General features: G+C 44.2%; 1 protein-coding gene across 1 annotated transcript in view; it reads left to right on the top strand.

The window, feature by feature from the left end:
* Positions 1–12114, top strand: part of LOC120027100 (CLIP-associating protein 2-like) — a 121072-nt gene that overhangs the window by 28308 nt on the left and 80650 nt on the right. Inside the window, exons 5-6 of the mRNA XM_038971939.1 lie at positions 993–1068; positions 3086–3183. Of these exons, the coding sequence (XP_038827867.1) occupies positions 993–1068; positions 3086–3183 (174 nt within the window). The remainder of the gene's footprint in view (positions 1–992; positions 1069–3085; positions 3184–12114) is intronic.

Here is a 12114-nt window from a genome sequence, read left to right as displayed (position 1 = left end):
TTATTACAGCTGGTTTGTTACTGTCATACCTTACAACTAGGGTCCGGTTAGGTTAGCCTACTACCAGATCAGGAAACACTCTGGGCTCTGAAATCACCACACAATGTTACAAATGAAAAAAACGTATCCTGTTTGTATGATCTACATTTGACATGTTTTTGGTGGTGGGGGATGGGCTTTCATAGTTTTACATGGCTCAGTGCATCCGGCAGCCAGCACGACAATTTCAGAATGTAACAGGCTGTTACTGGAATTTTCAAGTGTAAAATCAATAAAAGTATTTTTAAATATTAGAAAAATGTGTCTATACATTTCAGCCATTTCAAAAATATTGCTCTGCCATTACCATTTATACTGTAGGAGTGTTGGCTCAATGAGACAATTCTGTTCCCAATGCCCTGCTTCAAGGGGGGGGGGGGGGGGGGGGCGAGCGTCGTGCTCTACTAGTCGAGACATAGCAAATACACAAGTTAACATTTCAGTAATATGTGTAGCCGACGGTATTTTTACCAAAAGTTTTTAAGTAAAGCAGGGATGGGCAACTCCAGTCCACGGGGGTCTGAGTGCTGGCACACCTTTTCCCCATCCCTAGCAAACACAGCTGACTTTATTAAAGTCACTGCATTCTAAACTGTAGATCATGATGAGTCTGGGCAGAAGTGTGACAGTAAATCAGCTGTGTCTTCAGGGGACTGTAGTTGCCCAATCCCTGCTGTAAAGCTGGAATCGCCTTCACTGATTGTTGCATCATCTTGCTAATAGCAGCACTGTTGTGCTAAATGCTAAGCTGCTACATGCTATGCAGTAAAAGGCTAAAGGTGTCTCTCTGGTCTGCTGGTGAATGTTGCAGAATGGTGGGTTACACTGCTAAATTTATACTGTCTCCCCCCCACCCCCCACCCCCTCTCACTCATACCCTCTCCCTCCCCCTCTATCTCTCCTTCTCTCCCTCCCCCTCTATCTCTCCTTCTCTCCCTCCTTCCCTCTCTCAGGTATGGTGCTCAGGCGTTGCGTCTCAGTAAGATCGTTCCCCACCTCTGCACTCTAACTGGAGACCAGAACCCACAGGTGAGAGTCTGTGCAAATCGGAATCCCTTTTTGTCCCCGGTCTCTGTCCCTGCCTGTATTAAAAACATCCAAAAGCAGGGGTCTTCAACCCTGTTCCTGGAGAGATACCCTGTTCCTGGAGAGATACCCTCCTGTAGGTTTTAACTCCAACCCTGTTCCTGGAGAGCTACCCTCCTGTAGGTTTTAACTCCAACCCTGTTCCTGGAGAGAAACCCTCCTGTAGGTTTTAACTCCAACCCTGTTCCTGGAGAGATACCCTCCTGTAGGTTTTACCTCCAATCTCAGTTGTAACTAACCTGATTCACCTCATCAACCAGCTAATTACTAGAATCAGGTGCGCTACATTAGGGTTGGAGTGAACCTACAGGACGGTAGCGCTCCAGAAACAGGTTTTAATGTAACATGGAGAGAAAGCCCTGTAACATAGAACTGATATTAGTGTGAGTTCCATTAAACACATTGTGGAGCACATAGAAGTTCTAGTCATTGCGTTTCTATGGTGAAGTATTCAACAATACAGAAATGTCGGTGTGCTGGAGTTACTCATTATAATCCTTTACCCTGTTAGACAGTCAATGGGAGACTGTTAAATAGCTGGTTGAGAGAGAACCCTGGTTTCACCACAAGACTTGAAAATCGCTGTCTAGCAATGATCAACAACCAACTTGACAGAGAAGAATTTTCACATACATTTTTTAAAATGTGAAAATATTGTACCATCCAGGTGTGCAAAGCTCTTAGACTTACCCAGAAAGACTCACAGCTGTAATCACTCTTAGAGACTTACCCAGAAAGACTCACAGCTGTAATCACTCTTAGAGACTTACCCAGAAAGACTCACAGCTGTAATCACTCTTAGAGACTTACCCAGAAAGACTCACAGCTGTAATCACTCTTAGAGACTTACCCAGAAAGACTCACAGCTGTAATCACTCTTAGAGACTTACCCAGAAAGACTCACAGCTGTAATCACTCTTAGAGACTTACCCAGAAAGACTCACAGCTGTAATCGCTGCCAAAGGGGATTCTAACATTTATAGGGGTATGAATACTTGTGTAAATGAGAATTATGTATTTAATTTTCAATACATTTGCAAAAGTTTCTAAAAACATGTTTTCACTTTGTCATTATAGGGTTTTGTGTGTAGATGGGTGAGGTGAAAAAACAAATGTTTAATTCAGTCTGTAACACAACATGTGGACTAAGTCAAGGGGTATGAATACATTCTGAAGGCTCTGTAGAAACACCACACACACACACACACACACACACACACACACACACACACACAGAATACATACACCTCAGAAATACATACACACACACACACACACACACACACACACACATACACCTCAGAAATACATACACACACACACACACACACACATACACCTCAGAAATACATACACACACACACACACACACACACACACACACACACACACACAGAATACATACACCTCAGAAATACATACACACACACACACACACACACACACAGAATACATACACCTCAGAAATACATAATACATACACACACACACACACACACACACACACACACACAGAATACATACACCTCAGAAATACACACACACACACACACACACATAATACATACACCTCAGAAATACATACACACACACACACACACACACACAGAATACATACACCTCAGAAATACATACACACACACACACACACACACACAGAATACATACACCTCAGAAATACATAATACACACACACACACACAAGGGCAGGGTAACGCCTTACTCTCGCTAGGCCGGTCAGAGTTATCTGATGCCACTCATCCTGTATGCCCGGAGTTTGTTTTATGATGCTCGTGTTTACAGTCAAGGGTCATTACAATCATACTAAACAATGTTCGATGCTCATCCCCCTGTTAAGAGATCTGCTAACAATATGAATTGCATAATATATGTTTTCATTATTTAGTTATGTAGATACCGGATAACCTATATTGTGGGATGTTGTGTATCCTCTGTGCAGGTGCGTGAGGCTGCCACAGCATCGCTGGTGGATGTGTATCGCCACATAGGAGAGAGAGTCAGAGCCGACCTGGGAAAGAGTGGCCTGCCTGCCGCACGGTGAGTCTGTGTGTGTGTTTGTGTGTGTGTGTGTGTGTGTGTGTGTGTGTGTGTGTGTGTTTGTGTCACGCCATTATTGTTGACACTTTTGGAGAAACCTGTTGAATACTGGTCTGTAAAAAATAAGTCTAAAATGAGCTGTTCGGACGGTCTAGTCTGCAGGTTTTGTTACTGTGTGCTTTTTACTGGCGAGTGACCTCTGTCAGTGGTTTGGACTGTGAATACTAAGTGTATGTTACATCCCGTGGTATCTCTGTCCCAGTCCACACCATGCTCCACTCTGCCCCTCACACAGTCACACACAGAGACTCTTTATACTGGACAATGAAGAGGAGGACAGAGGAAGAGAGGGAGGAGTGTGTCGTCTCTGAAGAGGTCCATTGAGTGTACTTGCTCTGGTCACCGTGGTTACCGTAATAAGGAGTCCGTAGTGTTGTCATTCTGAGCACACACAGCCTCCTCTCTGCCTTTTCTCACTCTGCCTTCCCTCTCTTTCTGCCTTCCCTCTCTTTCTGCCTTCCCTCTCTTTCTGCCTTCTCTCTCTCTTTCTGACCTCTCTCTTTCTGACTCTCTCTTTCTGACTTCTCTCTCTCTCTCTCTCTGTCTATCAATTTCAATAAAATTTGCTTTATTGGCATGAGGTAACAATGTAGATATTGCCAAAGCATTGTTTGGAGATTTATAATAATAACATAATTAATAATTACATTTGGGGAAATGGGGCTGAGGATTTTTATAGAATAGTGGCCAATTCGTTGATGTAAATATTGAAGAGTGTAGGGCTCAGATTGCAACTTTGGCGAAGGCCCGGCCCCGGTTAAATAATTCTGTTATTTTCTTGCCAATTTTGATGCTGCACGTATTGATTTAATTATGTCATATATTTTACTCCCTACACCACTTTCAATGACTTTGTAGAACAGTCCTGTATGCCAAATAGAATCAAATGCTTTTTGGAAGTCGATAAAGCAAGCGTATATTTTGTTATTATTTTGGTGAACATGTTTATCTATCAGGGTGTGTAGGGTGTAAATATGATTGGTTTTGGTATAAATCCAATTTGGCTTTTACTCAAGACATTGTGCTTATTAAGGAAGTTTAGAACTCTTACATTGATAATACTACAGAAAACCTTCCCCAGGTTACTGTTCACACAAATGCCTCTGTAATTGTTGCGGTCAAATTTGTCTCCGTTCTTAAAGATTGGGGTTATGAGTCCTTGATTCCAGATGTCTGGGAAATAACCTACACTCAGGATCAAATTAAACTGTTTTATTATAGCCAATTGACATTGTGCACTTGTGAATTTGAGCATCTCATTTAGGATGCCATCAGGTCCTCATGCTTTCTTACGTTTGAGGGCCTGAAGTTTCTTATAGAGCTCCTGGTCAGTAATTTGGGAGTCAAATGGATTTTGATTGTCCTTTACAGCTTTTTCTAATCCATTCAACTTCTCATGAATTTGGCGTTGTTCTGCGTTGGTGTCCGTTTGAACGGTGTTGTAGAGTGTTTTAAAATGGATTGTCCATATGTCACCATTTTGTATCGCTAATTCCACTTATATATATTTTTTAGGTTGTTCCAATTTGGCCAGAAGTTGTTTGTGTTTATGGACTCCTCAATTAGTGTCAGCTGCTTGCTGTTGTACTGGGCTTTTTTGGTTCTGAGTGTACGTTTATAGAGTTTTAAAGTCTCACAGTAATGAAGGCGTAATTCACAATTATTTGGGTCTCTGTGCTTTTGGTTTGACAGTGTTCTAAGTTTTTACCATATAATTTTACAATCTGCATCAAACCAGTTGTCATCTGTGGTCTTTTTTTATTTAATTTGATCAATTTCAGTTGTGCTTCTTTTGCTGTTTTCCTGAATATATATATATATATATATATATCATGCATACACACACACGCACAGTTGAAGTCGGAAGTTTACATACACTTAGGTTGGAGTCATTAAAACTCGTTTTTCAACCACTCCACAAATTTCTTGTTAACAAACTATAGTTTTGGCAAGTCGGTTAGGACATCTACTTTGTGCAGGATACAAGTGATTTTTCCAACAATTGTTTACAGACAGATTATTTCACTTATAATTCCCTGTATCACAATTCCAGTGGGTCAGAAGTTTACATACACTAAGTTGACTGCCTTTAAACAGCTTGGAAAATTCCAGGAAATGATGTCATGGCTTTAGAAGCTTCTGATAGGCTAATTGACATTATTTGTGTCATTTGGAGGTGTACCTGTGGATGTATTTCAAGGCCTACCTTCAAACTCAGTGCCTCTTCGCTTGACATCATGGGAAAATCTAAATAAATCAGTCAAGACCTCCGAAAAAAATTGTAGACCTCCACAAGTCTGGTTCATCCTTGGGAGCAATTTCCAAATGCCTGAAGGTACCACGTTCATCTGTACAAACAATAGTACGCAAGTATAAACACCATGGGACAACGCAGCCGTCATACCGCTCAGGAAGGAGACGCGTTCTGTCTCCTAGAGATGAACGTACTTTGGTGCGAAAAGTGCAAATCAATCCCAACAGCAAAGGACCTTGTGAAGATGCTGGAGGAAACGGGTACAAAAGTATCTATATCCACAGTAAAAACGAGTCCTATATCGACATAACCTGAAAGGCCGCTCAGCAAGGAAGAAGCCACTGCTCCAAAACCGCCATAAAAAAGCCAGACTACGGTTTGCAACTGCAGATGGGGACAAAGATCGTACTTTTTGGGCTGATGAAACAAAAATAGAATTGTTTGGCCATAATGACCATCGTTATGTTTGGAGGGAAAAGGGGTATGCTTGCAAGCCGAAGAACACCATCCCAACCGTGAAGCACGGGGGTGGCAGCATCATGTTGTGGGGGTGCTTTGCTGCAGGAGGGACTGGTGCACCAGACAAAATAGATAACATCACGAGGCAGGAAGAATGTGTGGATATATTAAAGCAACATCTCAAGACATCAGTCAGGAAGTTAAAGCTTGGTTGCAAATGGGTCTTTCAATTGGACAATGACCCCAAGCATACTTCCAAAGTTGTGGCAAATGGCTTAAGGACAACAAAGTCATGGTATTGGAGTGGCCATCACAAAGCCCTGACCCCAATCCTATAGAACATTTGTGGGCAGAACTGAAAAAGTGTGTGCGAGCAAGGAGGCCTACAAACCTGACTCAGTTCCACCAGCTCTGTCAGGACGAATGGGCCAACATTCACCCAACTTATTGTGGGAAGCTTGTGGAAGGCTACCTGAAACGTTTGACCCAAGTTAAACAATTTAAAGGCAATGCTAACAAATACTAATTGAGTGTATGTAAACTTCTGACCCACTGGGAATGTGATGAAAGACATAAAAGCTGAAGTAAATCATTCTCTCTACTATTATTCTGACATGTCACATTCTTAAAACAAAGTGGTGATCCTAACTGACCTAAAACAGTGAATTTTTACTAGGATTAAATGTCAGGAATTGTGAAAAACTGAGTTTAAATGTATTTGGCAAAGGTGTATGTAAACTTCAGACTTCAACTGTAGTTCGTTTTTTACTGCTAGATCGATGCCTTCTTTACTGTGAGTGTTTGGATATTTTGGTTACTGGTTGTACAGCTTACTGGGCTGTGAATGTGTGGTTGTTTCCATGTCTGTTTTTTTGAAGAACAAGGTAATTAGGCTGTGATCAGACAGAGGTGTTAGTGACTTGACAGTGAATGAGCTGAGAGAGAAAGGGTCAATGTCTGTAATCACTGTGCTGTGAGCAATAGTTGAATCTCCCCAAAGAGTCCCTGTAACCTACCATTGACAAAATACAGACCCAGGCTTCTACAGAGCTGCAACAGATCCTATCCGGGTTTTGTTGATGGTGCTGTCACTGTTGTTTCTATGGGGGAGATTAAGACAGTTAGAAACAGTATGGCCTGTAATAAAGCTGTCCCCTCGTGTGCTCGTTAGATCAGGTAGTGTTCCTGTGCGTGCATTTGTGTCCCCACAGATGAGCACATTTCCCTGGGTCTGGAAATGGTACGTCTCTTCCTCAGGGGTGGGGAAGATCTCCTCTGAGTAATATGGGGATTCTGAGGGGGGGATATATATTGTGCAAAGGAACACATCTTTTTCTGTCAGTATTTTTTTCTCTCTTTTTTCTGTTTTATCCAAATGTGATATTTACCAATTTTGAGGGGATCAATTAGAATTTGTAGTTCAAACTTGTACCAAATGATCCTCCAGAGTCTCTGCCTCTATTGACAGAGGTGTGTTTCTGTGACGGCACAATTACCTCTCTGTAGCCTGTGGGACAGTGAGTGACGTTGTCAGCCTTACGACATGTCTCCTGCAGAATGATGACGTCAACATCTAACCTCTTCAGTCTAAAGGTTGATGAGTTTAGGCCCTGAATGTTCCACATGTTAACTGATAGCGATTTCATGTTGCAAGAAGAGAGAATAACACTGGATAAAAAATACAGTAACTATTAACTGCTAAGTTAAGAGTGAGATAAACAGGGTACCAGCAAACATTTGTTCTGATGTATGTGCGTGTTTAGTGCTGATGTATTGGAGGAGCTGTTTAATCTCACTCAATCCTACATAATTATCCTGTCCTCTGAGAACCTCCGCGTAGCTGCACTAGTCCTGCTGTTGGGCCCTGTGGAGGGGGGGCCCTGTCTGGTCTGGTGCGGGGTAGTAGACTGGGCCCGGTCCAGTCTTGCGAAGCCGATTGAGGTGGTGATGCTCTGGTGATGGGTCTGGGTCTGCTGGGGGCCTGGGGCTCCTTGGTGGTGCAGTGGTCTGGTAGGGGTCTCTGCGTGGTCCTCTGTCCAGTGCGGCATGGGGGTGTTGGGGGTGGTGAGGGGCTGCAGCTTCACTCTAGGAGTCTCTACAGTCTGTTCTCTGTGCTGTAGCACCCTCTTGATGACAGACAACTCCTTTACCTGCACTAGCTCTCTCCTCATGGTGACCTTTACCTCAAGAGCTGTGGTAAGGCTCTCTCGTCATGGTGACCTTTACCTCCTCCAGAGCTGTGGTAAGGCTCTCTCCTCATGGTGACCTTTACCTCCTCAAGAGCTGTGGTCAGGCTCTCTCCTCATGGTGACCTTTACCTCCTCCAGAGCTGTGGTAAGGCTCTCTCCTCATGGTGACCGTTACCTCCTCAAGAGCTGTGGTAAGGCTCTCTCCTCACGGTGGCCTTCACCTCTGCTAGCGCTGTGGTAAAACTCTCTCCTCATGGTGACCTTTACCTCCTCCAGAGCTGTGGTAAGGCTCTCTCCTCATGGTGACCGTTACCTCCTCAAGAGCTGTGGTAAGGCTCTCTCCTCACGGTGGCCTTCACCTCTGCTAGCGCTGTGGTAAAACTCTCTCCTCATGGTGACCTTTACCTCCTCAAGAGCTGTGGTAAGGCTCTCTCCTCATGGTGACCGTTACCTCCTCAAGAGCTGTGGTAAGGCTCTCTCCTCACGGTGGCCTTCACCTCTGCTAGCGCTGTGGTAAAACTCTCTCCTCATGGTGACCTTTACCTCCTCCAGAGCTGTGGTAAGGCTCTCTCCTCATGGTGACCGTTACCTCCTCAAGAGCTGTGGTAAGGCTCTCTCCTCACGGTGGCCTTCACCTCCTCAAGAGCTGTGGTAAGGCTCTCTCCTCATGGTGACCGTTACCTCCTCAAGAGCTGTGGTAAGGCTCTCTCCTCATGGTGACCGTTACCTCCTCAAGAGCTGTGGTAAGGCTCTCTCCTCACGGTGGCCTTCACCTCTGCTAGCGCTGCCCCAGTGACCACATTGCTATGGTTACCACCAGTAAACAGTTGGAGCTAGACAGTAAGCTAGCTGACAGATTTGAATTTGGCTAGCTAGCATGATTAACATTGACAGAGTTTGAGTTAAAAGACTAATCCTTTCCTCCTGTGTTGATCTTCAGTTGTACAATTTGATTACCTATATATTTTTTGCTAATTTAATCTTGTTAATATCACTCTTAACCTCTACGGGATTGGTCCCTCCCTGCGGGATGGTTGAGCTAAAGTAGGCTAATATGATTAGCATGCGGTTGTGAGTAACCCAAAAAAATTCCCAGGACATAGACATATCTGATATGGGCAGAAAGCTTACATTCTTGTTCTCTCTCTCTCTGTCTTCTCTTTCTGCCTTCTCTCTCTCTCTCTGTCTGTCTTTCTGCCTTCTTGCTCTCTCTCTGTCTGTGAGAATGATTAACATGTTGCATGCTATGTGAATGCTGTGCAGAGAGGGAATGATGGGGAGATGGAGAAGGGTGAGGAACGATGGTGGAGATGAAGGGTGAGGAACGATGGTGGAGATGAAGGGTGAGGAACGATGGTGGAGATGAAGGGTGAGGAACGATGGTGGAGATGAAGGGTGAGGAACGATGGAGGGGTGAAGGGTGAGGAACGATGGTGGAGATGAAGGGTGAGGAACGATGGTGGAGGTGAAGGGTGAGGAACGATGGTGGAGGGGTGGGGATAGTCTTGGATGGGGGTGGCCTGGTGGTTAGGACGAGAGGTCGCTGGTTCGGGTCCACGAGTTGGCTGGGTGGGGGGTTCTGTCGATTTGGGAGGAGGGGAGGAAGGGAGGAAATGAGAGGAAGAGGAGAGGGAGGAGGGATATATATGATAAATGTGACATTCTTAGGAAAAGAAAGGAGAGACAGAGGGAGTAAATATGCTGAGATAAAGAGGGAGCGGCAGTTTTCGTTCCCTGTGCTGGCAGCGCCAAAGCCCCCCCCCCCCCCCCCCCCCCCCCTCTGTGTGTGTTTTTCCTGTCGGAGGTTATGGAAAGGGACAACATTTTATATTTATTTAACCTTTATTTAACTAGGCAAGTCAGTGAAGAACAAATTCTTATTTACAATAACGGCCTACCAAAAGGCAAAAGGCCTCCTGCGGGGACGGGGGCTTGGGATTAAAAACATACAATATAAATATGGGACAAAACACATCACAACGAGACAACACAACACTACATAAAGAGAGACCTAAGACAACAACATAGCAAAGCAGCAACACATGACAACACAGCATGGTAGCAACACAACATAACAACAGCATGGCAACAACACAACATGGTAGCAGCACAACATAACAACATGGCAACAACACAACATGGTAGCAACACAAAACATGGTACAAATATTATTGGGCACAGACAACAGCACAAAGGGCAAGAAAGGTAGAGACAACAATGCATCACACAAAGCAGCCACAACTGTCGGTAAGAGTGTCCATGATTGAGTCTTTGAATGAAGAGATGGATATAAAACTGTCCAGTTTGAGTGTTAGACCTCACTCCCCCCATCTGAGATATCTACTGCAGCCCTCATCCTTGCAGCTCGTTCCAGTCACTAGCTGCAGCGAACTGAAAAGAGGAGTGACCCAGGGATGTGTGTTCTTTGGGGACCTTTTAACAGAATGTGACTGGCAGAATGGGTGTTGTATGTGGAGAATGAGGGCTGCAGTAGATATCTCAGATAGGGGGGAGTGAGGCCTAAGAGGGTTTTATAAATAAGCATCAACCAGTGGGTCTTGCGACGGGTATACAGAGATGACCAGTTTACAGAGGAGTGCAGTGATGTGTCCTATAAAGAGCATTGGTGGCAATCCTGATGGCCGACATACTTTTGTACTACCTGAATATTGATAAGCATCGTATCATTCCTCCCGTAGCCGTGGAGGCACTGTTGTCTGTTGGTTCCTTGATCTGGTCTATAGGCCACTTGTCAAAGTAACCTATTTTGCATTGATAACCAAATATTATCTCAGTGACTGTTCAAACAACAAGAATCCACCCCCAAAAAATGTATTTTGTTTAGAAGTAATAACTAGTGATTCTAGGCTATTGTGAAATGGTAGAACCTGCTGTAGCTAACTAGCTAGATGAGCAAAACCTGGAGTTCTATTTTTAGATGATATGGGAACACAAGCAGCATATTAAACTGAGGTAATGTTTTAGGTTGATTTATGTTTTATAATTCACCTTTTATTAAACTCGCCAGATCATTTTCCATCACTGGATGTCGATTGAACTCATTTGACTGTCATGATTAAGCAATAAGGCACGAGGGGGTATGGTATATGTCCAATATACCATGGCTAAGGGCTGTTTATTAAGCACGACGCAACACGGAGTGCCTGGATACAGCCGTAAGCCGTGGTATATCGGCCATATACCACAAACCCCCGGGGTGCCTTATTGCTGTTATAAACTGGTTACCAACGTAATTAGAGCAGTTTAAAAAAGTAATGTTTTCTCACGTCATGCAAAACACACTCAAAGCCTGAGATTGAACCTTTTCCAAAGGGTGGTGCTTCGCCGTGTAGTATGAGTTTGTCTCCTCCTGTTTCTTTCTTCCCCCGTTCCCCCTCCCTCTTTTTCCCCCTCCCTCTTTTTCCCCCTCCCTTCTTCGTTCGCTCCCTCTCTCCCTCCCTCACTCCGTCTCTGTGAGCCACTGCACCATGTTGGATACAAAGAGCAGAGGACTCGTGTGACACTAGTATGGGAGCTACCGCTACGCTACGTAGCAACACTCCGACCCATTAATCATCCCACATGGAAATGCTACTGCTACTCTTATTTGGATAACGGCTAGGCTACACTGTGCTATGCTAATTCAGAGCATAAATCAATATGAAAACGCTAATGTTGGCTAATTGTTGAGCGGTGTGGAAATGCTATGCAGCTGAGGAGCCTGGCACTACGCTAATCATCAGAAATCAGGAGAGCTAAGCTGTCAAAGGGTTTGACTGCCAAGAGGACGTTGTGTGTGTGTATACACACACACACACACTCACGTGTGTTTTTGCTCTGGTCTTCATGTTTTTCATGTCAACCTTGACATTGAGGATGGTGTGTGTGTTGTTGCAAACAGGTGTACCGGTATGTGCTACACTTATGCTGGTGTGTGTGTGTGTGTGTGTGTGTGTGTGTGTGTGTGTG

Source organism: Salvelinus namaycush, chromosome 32, assembly GCF_016432855.1.
Source record: "Salvelinus namaycush isolate Seneca chromosome 32, SaNama_1.0, whole genome shotgun sequence".
NCBI lineage: Eukaryota > Metazoa > Chordata > Actinopteri > Salmoniformes > Salmonidae > Salvelinus > Salvelinus namaycush.
The sequence above is the reverse complement of the archived record's forward strand: the minus strand, read 5'-3'. Positions and strand labels throughout refer to the sequence as shown.